General features: G+C 62.7%; 1 protein-coding gene across 2 annotated transcripts; it reads left to right on the top strand.

Moving 5' to 3' along the window:
* Nucleotides 1–1,232: 1,232 nt before the first annotated feature.
* On the top strand, nt 1,233–15,325 carry VAV1 (vav guanine nucleotide exchange factor 1). Of its 2 annotated transcripts, none has more exons than XM_087778137.1 (28): nt 1,233–1,759; nt 1,867–2,398; nt 3,156–3,272; nt 3,363–3,421; nt 3,520–3,585; nt 4,406–4,514; nt 4,637–4,726; nt 5,544–5,612; nt 6,169–6,281; nt 6,933–7,029; nt 7,446–7,541; nt 8,058–8,126; nt 8,752–8,838; nt 9,153–9,238; nt 9,807–9,939; nt 10,377–10,486; nt 10,597–10,698; nt 11,371–11,468; nt 11,789–11,811; nt 11,933–11,978; nt 12,093–12,229; nt 12,731–12,796; nt 12,967–12,998; nt 13,746–13,862; nt 13,952–14,039; nt 14,154–14,268; nt 14,901–15,049; nt 15,125–15,325. In XM_087778137.1, exons 2-28 carry the CDS (start codon nt 2,195–2,197, stop codon nt 15,176–15,178), a joined length of 2,532 nt encoding a protein of 843 aa, XP_087634263.1. In that variant the 5' UTR covers nt 1,233–1,759; nt 1,867–2,194; the 3' UTR covers nt 15,179–15,325. The 2 variants fall into 2 exon arrangements, with proteins under 2 accessions (XP_087634263.1, XP_087634262.1); XM_087778136.1 differs by having other exon boundaries at nt 1,864–2,398.
* Nucleotides 15,326–16,376: the final 1,051 nt, after the last annotated feature.

The following is a 16,376-nucleotide window of genomic DNA, read 5'->3' as shown; positions in this document are numbered from 1 at the left end:
GTCAACCCCTGCCAAGGGAGTCTGGGACCCACTGTGGGGGGGTTCCTAGATTTTTGGGTCCACCTGGGTGGGGGCTGGGAACCACAGGACGCCTGGGTCCACCCCCACGTCGGGGTGGGGGAGGGCCTGCCCGGACGCCTGGGTCCTTCCTCATTTCGGGGAAGGCGGCTGGCGAGGGGCCACCGGGAGTTGCAACACCGCATGGGGTGGTGGGGAGGGACACCGGAGGGGGGGATGCGACGGGGAATGGGGGGACACCAGGGGATACCCATGGCCCTCCTGGGTTGTGGGGTGGGGGTAGGCAGGACCCAGATGCCTGGGGTCCCCCCCTGGACCCGGGACACCTGAGTCCCTTCCTGGACCCTTGGCAGGACCCGGGCATCTGGGTCCCCCCTGGACCGGGACGCCTGGGTCCCCCCGGACCCTTGGTAGGACCTGGACGCCTGGGTCCCCCATGGACCCGGACACCTGGGTCCCCTCCTGGACCCTTGGCAGGACCCGGACACCTGGGTCCCCTCCTGGACCCTTGGTAGGACCTGGATGCCTGGGTGCCCCCTGGACCCGGACACCTGGGTCCCCTCCTGGACTCTTGGCAGGACCTGGATGCCTGGGTGCCCCCTGGACCTGGACACCTGGGTCCCCTCCTGGACCCTTGGCAGGACCTGGATGCCTGGGTGCCCCCTGGACCTGGACACCTGGGTCCCCTCCTGGACCCTTGGTAGGACCTGGACGCCTGGGTCCCCCCTGGACCTGGACACCTGGGTCCCCTCCTGGACTCTTGGCAGGACCTGGATGCCTGGGTGCCCCCTGGACCCAGACACCTGGGTCCCCTCCTGGACTCTTGGCAGGACCTGGATGCCTGGGTGCCCCCTGGACCTGGACACCTGGGTCCCCCATGGACCTTTGGTAGGACCTGGACGCCTGGGTCCTCCCTGGACCTGGACACCTGGGTCCCCCATGGACCTTTGGTAGGACCTGGACGCCTGGGTCCTCCCTGGACCTGGACACCTGGGTCCCCCATGGACCTTTGGTAGGACCTGGACGCCTGGGTCCCCCCTGGACCCTTGGCAGGACCCAGACATCTGGGTCCCCCCTGAACCTTCGACAGGTCCTGGACGCCTGGGTCCCTCGTGGGACCCATTGGGTCACCATGCCCAGATGCCTGGGTCCCTCATGTGACCCTTGGCGTGGGTGCAGGCCCCAGACACATGGGTCCCAGACGCCTGGGTCCCCCCATGGGCCCCCCGTTCCTCCCACCACCGCAAGGCGTGACCACAAGGGCCCCACCCCGGGGGTGGCAGCTCCTCCCCGGCTGCAGGCACCGGGGCGGGAAGGACCCTGGCATCCGGGCACCGCGTCGATGTTCCCATTGGCCCCCGCGGCACCCCAGGGCGCAGGCGCGGCACCGCCGGCTTCCGGCACCCCCGCGAACCCCCAGGCCCAGCCGGGCCCCACCACCACTGCTGCCCGCACTGGGTGGTCCCTGAGGCCACCGGACCCTCCCCAGACGTGGGTGCACCAGGGGGAAGGAGCCCATCGGCACCCGGTCTTCTCCAGGTGTGGCGGCAGCGGTGGGAAGGAGACCGACGCCGGCCGCTTCTCACCCCTGGCGGCTGCGCCGCGGGGCCCCATCGCTACCGGTTCCTTCCCAAACGTGGTGGTTCCTGGGGGGGAAGGACCCCCCTTGCTGTGAGAGCCTCCCCAGAAGTGGTCGAAGACTCATCTCCATCAGCTCCTCACCAGGAGTCATCCCGCCTCTGTCAGTTCCTCACTGGACACGGTCCCACCAAGGCCTCACCTCTGTTGGAACCTCACCAGAAGTGGCCGCACTGCAGGACTTCATCTTCTGCTTCTCCTCTCCAGAAGTGGTCCCACCAAGACGCGTCTCCATCAGCTACTCCTCAGACAAGATCCCACCAGGGCCTCATCTCCATTGGCTCCTCCCCAGAAGTGGCCCCACCAGGACCCATCTCCATTGGCTCCTCCCCAGAAGTGGTCCCACCAGGACCCATCTCCATCGACTCCTTCCCAGCAGTGGCCCCACCAGGACCCATCTCCATCGGCTCCTCCCCAGAAGTGGCCCCACCAGGACCCATCTGCATCAGCTCCTCCCCAGAAGTGGCCCCACCAGGACCCATCTCCATCGGCTCCTCCCTAGACACCATCCCACTGGGACGCCATCACTGTTGGCGCCATGGAGGCATGGCGGCAGTGCGCCCGCTGGCTGGTGGCGGCGCGGGTGCTGCCCGCGGGGCACCGGGCGAGCAGCCCCGGGGGGCAGGTGTGGGACCTGGCGCAAGCGCTGCGGGATGGAGTGCTGCTCTGCCACCTCCTCAATGCCCTCCTGCCCCGCGCCGTGCCCCCCCGCGACATCTGTCCCCGTCCCCAGATGTCACAGGTGCGACCGGGGGCAAATACCCACCAGGGTGGGGTAACTGGGGGGGGTAATTGCCCCAGAAGGGGGTACGGGGGTGCTGGTTCCAGCAGGGATGATGGTGACGGTGACAATGACAGGGCTGGTGTGAGTGAGGGTGATGGCGATGATGACGGGGACGATGGTGGTGATGGTGACAGCGGGAGTGATGATGATGGTGGTGATGCTGGTGCCAGTGGGGATGATGATGATGGTGACAACAAGGTTGATGGTGACAATGACGAAAATGGGGATGATGGTGATGGTACCAATTGACAGCAGGGATAATGATGATGGCAACAGTGATGGGGGTGACAGTGATGACGATGGTGTTGGTGATGATGGGTGTGGCTGTGATGGTGTCAATGGGCATGATGTTGATGGTGACAGTGACCATGGGGGTGACGGTGACCATGGGGGTGACGATGACCATGGCCACAACAATGATGGTGATGATGATGGTCCTGGTGCCAGTGAGGATGACAGTGACATTGACAATGATGGTGTTGGTGACAGTGAGGATCATGGTGATGATGGTGATGGTGCCAGTGGGGCTAACAGTGACAGTGTTGGTGACATTGATGATGGGGGTGACAGTGTTGACGACAGAGATGATGGAGGTGCCAATGTCAATGGTGGTGATGATGGGGTTGATGATGCTAATGGGGATGACAGCAGCGGTGACAACGGGGGTGCTGATGGGGGTGATGGTGCTAGTGACGGTGACATGGTGTCACCACAGTTCTTGTGCCTGAGAAACATCCGCACCTTCCTGACCGCCTGTGCTGACAAGTTCGGGCTCCCGAAGCACCGGCTCTTCGGCGCCTTCGACCTCTTCGATGTCCAGGACTTCGGCAAGGTGGGACCCAGGCGTCCGGGTCAGCCCTGGGGGGGACCCAGATGTCCGACTCCTGCCCCTCCCCACCCAATGTCCCCTGTCTGTCCCCAGGTGATTGACACCCTCTCGACGCTCTCCTGGACCCCCATCGCCCAGAGCAAAGGCTTCACGTGAGTGCGGGGGACCCAGGGGTCCCATCCCCCTCCCCAGGTGACCCAGGCGTCCGGTCCCCGAGGGACCCAGGCGTCCGGGCTGTGTCCCCCTCCAGGCCCTTCCCTACTGAGGACTGCGTTGGGGACGATGACATCTACAGCGGCCTCTCTGACCTCATCGAGTGAGTGGGGCAGGTCGGGGGGTGTTAGGGAGGTACTGGGATGGGTTAGGGGGTGCCAGGGGGCATTAGGGGGGCACTAGGGGGGTATTGGGGGACATTAGAGGGATATTAAGGGTCATTGAAGGGTATTTAGGGGAGTATTGGGAAGTACTGGGGCAGTAGGGGGGTGCTAGAGGCATTGGGGAGCACTAGGGGACTATTGGGGGGTAATGGGGGTGTAGAGGTCATTAGCGGGGTATTGGGGGATATTAGGGGGGTATTAAGAGTCATTAGGGGGGTATTAAGGGGTATCAGGGGGTACCAGGCTTATTAGGGGAGATTAAATGAGTTCCTGGGTGTGTCAGGCGTTAATAAGGGGTATCAAGGGGCACTTGGGGGTATTGGGGGGGTACCAGGGGGTATTGGGGTATTAGAGGGGTACCAGAGGGGATTGAGGGGCAATAGAGGGGTATTAGGGGGCATTATAGGCGAATTGGGGGTACTATAGAGGTTTGAGGGGGGTAGAAGGGCACCAGGGGGTATTGGGGGGCAATAGAGGGGTATCAAGGGTATTAGAGGGGTACCTGGGGGTGCCTGGGGTTGCTAGGGGGGTCGTGGAGGGGATTGGGGGTATTTAAGGGGTACCAGGGGGTATTAGGATATCGGGGGAGTACCGGGGGGGTGGGGGTGTATTAGAGGGGTATTGGGGGGCATGAGGAGGTATTGGGGGGGTTAAAGGAGTACCAGGGGAACTGGGGGGAAACAGAGGGAGACCAGGGGTTATTTGGGAGGATCTGGGAGGATTCGGGGTGCAGAGGGGTACCGGGCTGTCCTCACGCAGCGACACGGCGGAGGAGGACGATGACCTCTACGACTGCGTCGAGGCCGAAGGAGACGACGGCGATGACATCTATGAGGATCTGATGAGGGTGGAGACCCCCCCGGCTATGGTGGGTCCCCTCCCAGATGCCTAGGTCCCCTCCTGGACACTTGGGTGTCCCCTCCCGGACACCTGGATCCCCCCGGGATGCCCGGGACCCCCCTGGACACCTGGGTCCCACTGTCTCCGCAGAAGGTGGAGGTGGACCGGAGGCTCTGTTGCCTCCAGGAGTTGAGACAGACGGAGGAGAGGTACACCGAGACCCTCGAGTCCATCTGCCAGGTGGGATGGGGACACGTGGGGGACACTGGGGACATGGGGGATGCGGGGGGATATTGGGGAAATAAGAGGACATGGGGGACGTTGGGGACAAGGGGGAATATGGGGGACGTGGGGAGATGTGGGGGGACATTGGGGAAGTATGGGGACATGGGGGATGTGGGGGGACATGGGGAGACACTGGGGAAATAAGGGGACATGGGCGACGCTGGGGACATGGAAGGGCCTGGGGGAATATGGGGACAAGGGGGACTTGGGGGATGTGGGGGGATATTGGGGAAATAAGGGGACAGGGGGACATTGGGGACAAGAGGGAATATGGGGGACATGGGGAGATGTGGGGGGACATTTGGGAAATAAGGGGACATTTGGGACATGGGAGAATATGGGGGACGTAGGGGATGGGGGGACATGTGGGACATTGGGGAAATAAGGGGACATGGGGGACACTGGGGACATGGGGGACACTGAGGACATGGGGGACGCTGGGGACATGGAGGGGCCTGGGGGAATATGGGGACAAGGGGGACAGAGGGGACATGAGGGGACGTGGGGGAAGATGGGGGATGTGGGGGGACATGGGGGACATGGAGACATGGGTGACATTGGGGACATGGGGGGACACTGGGGAATATGGGGACATGGGGGGACATGGGGACATGGGAGATGTGGGGGACTTGGGGCCACTGGGGACATGTGGGACACAGATGGAGGTGGCGATGAAGGGGACAGGGACACAGGGACATGGGGCAGTGGGACAGGTTCCCCCAGTGTCCTCAGTACCCCTTCCCAGTGCTCCCAGTAACCCCAGTGCCCACAGCACTTCCTGCGGCCGCTGCGGCACTTCCTGCAGCCCCAAGACCTCGAGAGCATCTTCATCAACATCGAGGTGACCCCAGTAACGCCCAGTGCTCCCAGTAACCCCTCCTAGTGCTCCCAGTAATGCCCAGCAACCCATCCCACTCCTCCCAGTAGCCCTCCAGGGCTCCCAGTGCTCCCAATAACCCCTCCCAGTACTCCTAGTAACCTCAGTAGCCCCTCCTGCTGCTCCCAGTAACTGCAGTATCCCCCAGTAACCCCTCCCACTGCTCCTAGTAATGCCCAGTAACCCAGCCCACTCCTCCCAGTAACCCCCCAGAGCTACCAGTAACTCCTCCCAGTAACCCCCAGTAACTCCCCTCCCACTGCTCCCAGAAATGCCCGGTAACCCCTTCCAGCTCTCCCAGTAGCCCTCTCAGTGCTCCCAGTAACCCCCCAGTGCTCCCAGTAATGCCTCCCACTGCTCCCAGAAATGCCCGGTAACATCCCAGTCCTCCCAGTTACCCCTCCCAGTGCTCCCAATAACCCCCAGTAACCACAGTAGGTCTGTGGGATCTGGGGGAGGGTCCTGGGTGGGGGGGGGTCCCCCTCTTTCGGTGGGTGACACACCCCCCCTCGCCCCACAGGAGCTGCTGCAGCTGCACCGGCTCTTCCTGGGGGAGCTGCGGGGGGCACTGGGAGGGTCCGGGTCCGGGGGGGGCCGCGGGCTGCCCCCCCTCTTCCTCGCCTACAAGGAGAGGTGAGGGGTTTTGGGGGGTCCGGGGGGCAATGGGGGGCCTGGGGGGGTCCTGGGGGGGCAATGGGGGTGGGGGCATTTTAGGATCCATTTTGGGGCCGATTTTGGATCCATTTTTGGTCCAAAATGGGTTTCTTTGGGGTCCGATTTCAGATCTGAGGTTGGGTCCAATTCTGTCCATTTTTGGTCTAACTTCAGGTCCATTCTGGGGGTAATCCCGTCCGTTTCAGGTCCATTCTGGGGGTAATCCCGTCCGTTTCAGGTCCCATTTCAGGTCCATTCTGGGGGTAATCCCATCCGTTTCAGGTCCCGTTTCAGGTCCCATTTCAGGTCCGTTTTGGGTCCATTTCTGTCCATTTCAGGTCTGATTTCAGATCCATTTTGGGTCAATTCTGTCCACTTTGGGTCCAACTTCAGGTCCATTTTGGGTCAGTTCTGCCGATTTTGGGTCTGACATCAGCTCCAATCCTGTCCATTTTGGGTCCAACTTCACGTCCATCTTGGGGCCAATTTTGCCTATTTTGGGTCCAATTTCAGGTCCATTGTGGGTCCATTCTGGGTCTGATTCTGGGTCTGGTTTGGCTCAGTTTGGGGCAGATTCCGGCCGCGTTTTGGGTGGGTTCAGGTGGATTTGGGTGGTTTCCATCCCTGCAGGTTCCTGCTCTACGGCCGCTACTGCAGCCAGGTGGAAGCGGCTGCCCGGCGCCTTGACCAGCTTGCGACCAACACCGACCTCCGCATGAAGCTGCAGGTGGGCTCAGATGCCTGGGTCCCCTCCCCAACCCCCCTTAACCCCCCCGAGCCCCCCAAACCCCCACCCCCAACCTCTGCATGAAGCTGCAGGTGGGCTCGGATGCCTGGGTCCCCTCCATGGGACCCCTTGACACCGCCCGGGACCCATGGGACCCCCCTAGTCCCCCTGGAGCCCCCCTGGTCCCCCTGGAACCCTCTCCATCACCCTGGGACCCCCCTGGTCCCCCCATGCCTCATGACCCTATGTCCCCCCATGACCCCTTTGAGTCCCCCAGTCCCCCTGTGACCCCTGTGACTCCCATGTCCCCCAGATCCTCCCAATCCCCATGACCTCCCGTGACCCCAATGACCCCCTCTGACCCCCACGACCCCCTGTGAATCCCCTATGACCCCTGTGACCCCTGTGACCCCCAGGAGTGCTCCCAACGAGCCAACAACGGGCGCTTCTCCCTGAGGGACCTCCTAATGGTGCCGATGCAGCGGGTGCTCAAGTACCATCTCTTGCTCCAGGTCTGCTCACCGGGGGCACCCGTGGGTCCCTTAGGGAGGGAGGGGGATGCCTGGGTCCCTTGGGGCACACCTGGGTCCCTTGGGGACAGGGGGGCACGCCTGGGTCCCCTGGGGCACCCATGGGTCCCTTGGGGAGGGAGGGGGATGCCTGGGTCCCTCGGGGCACACCTGGGTCCCTTGGGGACAGGGGAGCATGCCTGGGGCACCCATGGGTCCCTTGGAGAAAGGGGGACACGCCTGGGTCCCCTGGGGCACCCATGGGTCCCTTGGGGACAGGGGAGCACACCTGGGGCACCCGTGGGTCCCTTGGGGAAAGGGGGGCATGCCTGGGTCCCCTGGGGCACCCATGGGTCCCCTAGGGAGGGAAGGGGACGCCTGGGTCCCTCGGGGCACCCATGGGTCCCCTGGGGAAGGGGATGCCTGGGTCCCATCATGGGCGTATACCTGGGGTCCCTTGGGGACCCCATATGCCTGGGTCCCCACCGAGGGGGACCAGCCCTGCGCCCTGACCCCCAGGAGCTGGTGAAGCTGACCCCGGAGCCAGCGGAGAGGGAGAGGCTGCGGGCGGCCCTGGATGCCATGAGGGTGGGTCATAGGGGGTCCTGGGGGGTCTTGGAGTGGTCAGGGGGGGCTGGGGACATTTGGAGGGGTCCTGGGATCCTGGAGGGTCTTGGGGAGGTCTTGGAGAGGTTCTGGGGGTCTTGGAGAGGTTCTGGGAGGCCTTGGGGGGATCCTGGGGGAACTTGGGGGGTCCTGAGGAGGTCCTCAGGCTGTTGGAGGGGTCCTAGGGGGTCTGAGGGGATCCTGGGGGTCTTAGGGGGTTCCGGGGGGGTCTCGGGGGCTTGGAGGGGGCTGGGAGGGGGCTTGCGGGGATGCTGGGGGTCTGAGGGGGTGCTGGGAGGCTTGAAGGGGTCCTGGGGAGATCCTGGAGGATCTTAGAGGGTTCTGAGGGTGGTCTTGGAGGGGTCCTGGGGGTCTTGGGGGTCCTGAGGGGCTCCTCTTGGGTTCTGGGGGTCCTGGGAGGGTCTTGGGGTACTCTGGGAGGTCTGGGTGTGCTGGGGGAAATGTGGGTGCCCTAGGGGGGCATTTGGGGATTCCTGAGGGGGTCTTTGGGGTCGGGGGGTATTTGAGGGTCAAGCGAGGCTGGAGGGTATTGGGGGTCCCCAGGGGTATCCGGGGGTTTGGGGGTGCCTGACTGCTGCCCCCCCAGGACTTGGCGCAGTGCGTGAACGAGGTCAAACGGGACAACGAGACCCTGAAACAGCTCACGAGTGTCCAGCTCTGCCTCCACAACATGGTGGGGACCCCCCCCGATCCTCCCTCTGACCCCCCCAACCCTCCCCTGGGACCCCCCCAACCACCCTGTGGCACCCCCAAACTGCCCTGGCTCCCCCTGCACCCCTAGACCCTTCCTAATCCTTCCAAGTGTCCAGCTCTGTCTCCTCAACATGGTGGGGATCCCTCCAGCCCCCCCCCACCCCTCCAGAATCCCTGGGACCCCCCCCATGTCCCCCATATCCCCCATGTCCCCCCAAATCCCCCATGTCCCCCCTATCCCCCATGTTCCCCCTGTGTCCCTGTCCCCCACATCCCTGCTGATGTCCGGCACAGCCGCAGTCTCTGGCGCAGTTCGGGCGCCCCAAAATCGACGGAGAGCTGAAGGTCTCCAGCACCGAGCGGCGCTCCAAGGTGGACAGGTGGGACAGGGCGAGGGGCACCATGGGGACACCATGGGGACACCACGGGGACACCACGGGGACGCCATGGGGACACCATGGAGACACCCACGGGGACATGGGAACACCACAGGAAGCTGGGGACACCCATGGGAAAGCTGCAAGGACACCCACGGGGACATGGGAACACCTCAAGAACATGGGGACACCCATGGGGACATGGGAACGCCACAAGAACCTGGGGACACCCATGGGGACACCAGAAGGACACCATGTGGACACCACAGGGAGACCCATGGAGACATGGAAACACCACGGGAACATCATGGGAACATCACGTGGACATGAGGAAAACAGAGGGATGTGAGGACACCCCTGGGGACATAGAGACACCACAGGGACATGGGAAAACAGGGACTCCCTTCGGGACACCCACAGGGACATAAGAATGGGAACACAGGGACACCTTGGGGATACCCTTGTCACAGAGCAGGGGCCAGAGCAGGGGCCACTCCAGGGCAGTGGTGGGGACACCCTAAGGCGCATGGTGGCCTTGGGAACCCAGTGCCGCCCCCATCCCTGTCCCCAGGTACGGCTTCCTCCTGGACAAGGCTCTGATCATCTGCAAGCGCCGTGGAGACTCCTACGAGGCCAAAGACGTTGTGGACCTGCAGTGCCACCAACTACGGGATGGTGGCCTCGGCCCCCGCGATGGCAAGAAGGTACCCTGGAACCCAGGCATCCAGTTCCCAGTGACACCTGGACCCAGATGTCCAGGTCCCTGGTGGTCCCAAGCATCCAGGTCTGGTGGGCCCAAGTGTCCACGTCCTTGGTGGATCTATTGAAGCCTGGTGGACTGACGTGTCCGGTTCCCAGTGGCCCCAGGTGTCCTCTTCCCAATGAACCCAGGTGTCCAGGCCCCCAGGGAACCCAGGTGTCCAGGTCTGGTGGATCCCAGCATCCTGGTCCCTGGTGGAGACAAGTGTCCAGGTCTGGTGGACCCCAGCATCCAGGTCCTTGGTGTACCCAAGTGTCTAGGTCCTTAGTGGACACACTGGAGATTGGTAGCCCCAGGAATGTGGTCCTCAGTGGCCCCAGGCATCTGGGTGGCAGTGAACCCAGGTGTCAGGACACCGCTGAGGCCCGCCCATGCCCGCAGTGGACCCACACCTTCCTCCTCATCGACATGGCTGGGCTGCAGGGCTACGAGCTCTTCTTCAAGACCCGTGAGCTGAAGAAGAAGTGGCTGGAGCAGTTTGAGATGGCCCTGTAGGTGCTCCTGCACCCAGGGGTGGGGGGACCTGCCCCGCTGGGGGCTGGGTGGCCCCGGGGGGGCCAATTTGCCCCCACCAGACCCAGGTCCCCCCATCTCTTGCCAGCTCCAACATCTTCCCCGAGCACGCCCTGGCCGATGGGCATGACTTCCAGATGTACTCCTTTGAGGACACCACATCCTGCAGGGCCTGCCAGATGTTGCTAAGGTAGGACCCCAAAATTATGTCTCCCATTCTCCTGGGGAGACAATGGAGGACAGGGTGACCTGGGAGATGGGGTTGGGGGGAATCTGGGAGAAGGGGAGGCCCCAGGTAGGTGATTGGAGGTGGGATGAGGTCTTGATGGGTCAAGCCCTTGGGTGAGTTGAGGCCAAGGTGGGTCAAGGCTTGGGTGGGTCAAGGTCTGAGCTGGTAAAGGATTGGGTAGGTTGAGTCCTGGGTAAGCCAAGGCCAACGTGGGTCAAGTCTTGGGTGGGTTGAGGGGCCTGGGTGGGTCAAGGAGCTGATGGGTCAAGCCCTGAGTGGCCCCAAGGCCAAGGTGGGTCAAGGATTGGGTGGAGGCTAAGGTGGGTCAAGGGTTGGGTGGAGGACAACAAGGTGGGTCAAGACCAGGGTGGGTCAAGGCCTGGGTGGGTTGAGTCCTGGGTGGGCCAAGGCCAAGGTGGGTCAGTCCCTGGGTGGGTTAAAATCCAGGTGGGTTGATCCTGGTGGGGAAGAAGAACCTGGTGGGTCAAGGATTGGGTTGGCCCAAGGCCCAGGTGCGTCTAGGGTTGGGTCAGTCCTGAGTGGGCTGAGGTGGGTGGGTGCAGGTGGGCTAATGGGTGTCCCCTCATGCTGACCATGACCCTGTGTCCCCCCCGTGTCCTCGTGTCCCCCCAGGGGCACGTTCTACCAGGGGTACCGCTGCAGCCGGTGCCGGGCCCCCGCGCACAAGGAGTGTCTGGGACGGCTGGGGACCTGCGGCAGGGGCGGCGCTGGTGAGAGGCATCATGGGATAGCAGGGCATCGTGGGATGGGGAGTGGAGCATCATGGCGTTGGGGAGCGGGGCACTGTGGGATGGGGGGAGTGGGGCATTGTGGGATACGAAATGACCAACATGGAGCGGGGCATTGTGGGGTAGGGATGGCCAGGTGGAACAAGGTTTTAAGGGATAGCCCAGGCCCAGGTGGAGCTGGGCATTGTGGGATACCCTAACGAGGGCCACCCACCCCCACAGGAGCCTAATTAGCACCAAGTGTTAATCGGGGAGGGGTTAAATACCCCCAACTAACGAGCATTTTTTCTTCCACCCCACAGATTCAGGTTCTGGCACGAGGAAGGTAACAGCAGAATGGGTCAAAATGGGCTGAAATGCCCCGAATTTGGGAGTGGGGAGGTCCTCGGGGGCTTCATGTCCCTCCCCAACCCCCTGGGACTAATTGGGGTCTCGTTGCTCCCCAGAACAAGTCGCAGCGGCCGGGCCCCGAGAAGAAGCGGGGAGACCTGGGTGAGGACAATGTGGGGAGCACGGAAGCCTGGGTCCATGTGTTTGGGGAGCAGAGGGGGTGTCCACGCCCCGGATGCCTGGGTTCATCCCCCTCATCGTGTGTCCTCCTTCCAGGGTTGCCCAAGATGGAGGCGAGCCAGCCCTACAGCGGCATCCCACCGCCGCCAGGGGCCCTGGGTCCTGCCCTACGTCTCAACCCCGGGGATGTCGTGGAGGTCACCGTGGCCGAGGCTGAGCAGCTCTGGTGGCAGGTGAGGACGGGACCCCTGTGGTGGGGACAGGACTCTCATGGTCATGCTGGGATGGGCCTCCACTATGGGGGCAGACCACCATGGCCATGCTGGGATGGACCTCTACTATGAAGGCAGACTGGCCATACTGGGATGGAGCTCCACTATGGGGACAGAGCACTATGGTCATGCTGGAATAGACCCTCAGGATGGGCTGGGACAGACCCCTAAGTCCATGCTGGACCCCCATGGTGAGCTCAGCCCGCAATGGCCATGGTGGGCTAGACCATGATGAGTTGGGGAGCCATGGTTGGGTTGGACCCCCATGATGGGGCTGGTCCAGATCTCCACAGCCAGGTTGGACCCCCACTATGGGGCTGGACTTTTGTGGCCATGCTGAGCCCCCGCAATGGAGATGGGCTGGACCCCCATGGCCAGGCTGGACCCCTGTAGTCCTTCCAGCCTCCTGGGGAGCAGGGGGACCCCCATGGCCACCCTGGCCCCATGGTCCTTCATCCCCAGGGCAGGAACGTCGCCAACGGTGACCTGGGCTGGTTCCCTTGCGCTGCTGTGAGACCCTTCATCTGCGTGAGTATGGGGACCCCAAAATGTCCCTAGGAACCCCTGCACCCACCCTGATGTCTCCAAGATGTTCAGGGTGTCCTGGGATGTGGGGAGGTCCCTGTGGGATATAGGGGGGTCTCAGAGGAATCACCTTCTGTCCCCCCTTGATCCCCATCTCTGCTTCTCTCCCCCAGGTGCCACTGCCGGATCTCTCTGTCTACCCCTGGTCAGTGTTGGGGCACCCCAAATCCTCCTCTGGGCTCCAATAGCCCTTGGAGACCCCCCCAATCCTCCCCCAGGACCCCATGAATCATCTCCTGGGGCCCCTATCCTTCCTGGGGTCACCCCAAATCTCCCCCTGGGGTCATCCCATCCTTGCTGCAGTTACCCTATATCCTCCAGGACCTCCCAGATCCCTTCCTGGGGTCCTTCATCCTTCCTGCAGTCACCCCAGAGCTTCCAGGCCCCCCCAAATCTGTCCTGTGGTCCCCCATCCTTCCTGGTTCACCCCAAATCCTCCTCCAGAGTCACCCCATAGCTTCCATGGCCCCCCAAATCCTCCCCAAGCCCTTCATCCTTCCTGGGGCTCCTCAGATCCTTCCCCAGGGCCCTACAAAACCTTTCTCAGAGTCCCCCATCCCTCCTGGGATCACCCCCAAATCCTCCCCTGAGCTCTTCATCCTTCCTGCCCCCCCCCCCAAATCCTTCCTCAGGGTCACCCCCTTGGCATCAGGGCCCCCAAAATCTTCTTCAGCACCACTCATCCTTCCTGTGATCACCCCATAGCTTCCAGGGTCCCCCCAAATCCTTCCCCAGGGGCTCCTAACCCTCCTGGTGTCCCCCTCCAAACCCTTCATCTGGTTTGCCCCATAGCCCCCAGCTCCCCCTCCCTCCCCACAGCCCCTCGAATTGCCCCGAGGAGGGGTGGGGATGCCAGTTTGGGGGCTCAGGACCCCCACCCCATAATCCCCAGGTACGCCGGTCCCATGGAGCGGGGGGAAGCCGAGCAGCTCCTGATGCCCCGTTCCGACAGCGCCTTCCTGGTACGACAGCGGGTGAAGGACACCGGTGAATTCGCCATCAGCATCAAGTAGGGACCAGGGACACCTTCGGGGGGTGGGGGGGGACAATGGGAGGGCTGCGGGTCCTCAGCTCAGCCCACCATGTCCCCCTGCTCAGGTACCACGGGGAGGTGAAGCACATCAAGGTGATGACGGCAGAAGGGCTTTACCGCGTCACCGAGAAGAAAGCGTTCAAGGGGCTGGTGGTGAGCACTGGAGCCCCCTTCTCTGCCCCCGTCCCCAACCCTGATCTCTGGGTCCCCCCCGAATTGGGGCTGAGGTCTGGTGGTGACCCTGGGGCTTGGCCACGTTGTCCACAGGAGCTGGTGGAGTTCTACCAGCGCAACTCGCTCAAGGATTGCTTCAAAGCCCTTGACACGGCACTTGTGGTGCCCTTCAAGGAGCCTGAGAGCCGGGCTGGTCCCCGGCCACCCGGTAGGACCTGGGAGATGGGGTGGGGTGGAGGTGGTGGCTGTGGGATGGAGGTGGTGGGGTCCCTCATTGTGGGTGAGGGTGGGATGGAGGTGATGGGGTCCCCCATCGGGGGGGGGGGGGGGTGCAGTGGTGGTGGGATGGACATGGTATTCCTCCTTTGGTCATCGTCGAGAGGATGGGCTGAGGGGGACAGCTGAGTCACAGGGATGGGACAAGGGCAATGGCCAAGGGACGAGTCAAGGGGATGGTTGAGGCCAAGGGAGAGGAGCAGCCGTGGGGACGGGTTGAGGGGGACAAATGGCCAAGGGGGATAAGTTGAAGGGACAGGGACGACGGGGGCGGTTGAGTCATGGGGTCAAGTCGTTGGTGATGGCCAAGAGATGGGTTGAGGGATCAGCGATGGGACGAGTCAAGGAGGGACGAATGGCCAAGAGGGAGAAGTTGGGACTGGGTCAAGGGGGACGGCTGGATTTTGGGGACACATCAGTGGAGATGGCCAAGGGATGGGTTGAGGGAAGGACCATGGGTCAGTCAAGGGGGCACAAATGGCCACGAGGACCAGAAGGAGGGGGCTTGGACAGACATGGGGATGACCTGCGGGACTCCCGTGCCCATGCGTCCCCCCTCCCCAGGAGCCGTGCGCAGTTTTGGTTCGGCCAAAGCCCGCTATGACTTCTGTGCCCGGGACCGGACGGAGCTGACACTGCGGGAGGGTGACGTCATCCGTGTCCTCAGCAAGAAGGGCCACCCAGGCTGGTGGAAAGGAGAGATCTACGGGCGGGTATGGCCCCTTCCCCACCCCAGGGTCCCTCCCAAGCTCCTCATGCCTTCTCCCAACGTGTCCTTCTTCTCCCAGGTTGGATGGTTCCCCGCAAACTACGTGGAGGAAGATTACTCAGAGTATTGCTGACCATGGACCCCTACCCCCATCCTATCTACCACCTTGTGTCCCACCACCTGTGTGTCCCCCAGTGGCCACCACATCCCTCCCCACCCTCCCCTCCCCCCATTAATTTATGCCTCTTCCTGCCCAGGAGGGACAATAAACAAGGATGAGGACGAGCTGCAGGGTTGGATTCTGTGGGAAGGGACCCAGGCATCCGGGTGGAGGACGAGGCCACGGGGTTGTTTTTTCCAGGAAGGGGCCCAGGCGTCCGGGCGGGCAATGAGGTCAAGGTTGTGCAATCAGTGTCTCTGGGAACGGACCCAGGCGTCCAGGCAGGGGATGAGACCACGGGGTTGATATCTCTGGGAAGGGACACAGATGTCCAGGCGGGGATGAGACCACGGGGTTGATGTCTCCAGGAAGGAATCCAGGTGTCCGAGCAGGGATGAGACCACGGGGTTGATGTCTCCAGGAAGGAATCCAGGTGTCCGAGCAGGGATGAGACCACGGGGTTGATGTCTCCAGGAAGGAATCCAGGTGTCCGAGCAGGGATGAGACCATGGGGTTGATGTCTCCAGGAAGGAATCCAGGTGTCCGAGCAGGGATGAGACCATGGGGTTGATGTCTCCAGGAAGGAATCCAGGTGTCCGAGCAGGGATGAGACCATGGGGTTGATGTCTCCAGGAAGGAATCCAGGTGTCCAAGCAGGGTTGAGACCATGGGGTTGATGTCTCCAGGAGAGGACCCAGGCGTCCAGGCAGGGTTGTGACCATGGGGTTGATGTCTCCAGGAAGGAATTCAGGTATCCGAGCAGGGATGAGACCATGGGGTTGATGTCTCCAGGAAGGAATTCAGGTGTCCGAGCAGGGATGAGACCATGGGGTTGATGTCTCCAGGAAGGAATCCAGGTGTCCGAGCAGGGTTGAGACCATGGGGTTGATGTCTCCAGGAAGGAATCCAGGTGTCCAAGCAGGGTTGAGACCATGGGGTTGATGTCTCCAGGAGAGGACCCAGGCGTCCAGGCAGGGTTGTGACCATGGGGTTGATGTCTCCAGGAAGGAATTCAGGTATCTGAGCAGGGATGAGACCATGGGGTTGATGTCTCCAGGAGAGGACCCAGGCGTCCAGGCAGGGTTGTGACCATGGGGTTGATGTCTCCAGGAGGGGACCCAGATGTCCAGAGAGGGGCCATGGACAAGATTATAGGGTCACCTTCACTAGA

Source organism: Nipponia nippon, unplaced genomic scaffold (genome assembly GCF_047370975.1).
Source record: "Nipponia nippon isolate SJK-2023a ecotype South Korea unplaced genomic scaffold, ASM4737097v1 scaffold_42, whole genome shotgun sequence".
Classification (NCBI taxonomy): domain Eukaryota; kingdom Metazoa; phylum Chordata; class Aves; order Pelecaniformes; family Threskiornithidae; genus Nipponia; species Nipponia nippon.
The sequence above is the reverse complement of the archived record's forward strand: the minus strand, read 5'-3'. Positions and strand labels throughout refer to the sequence as shown.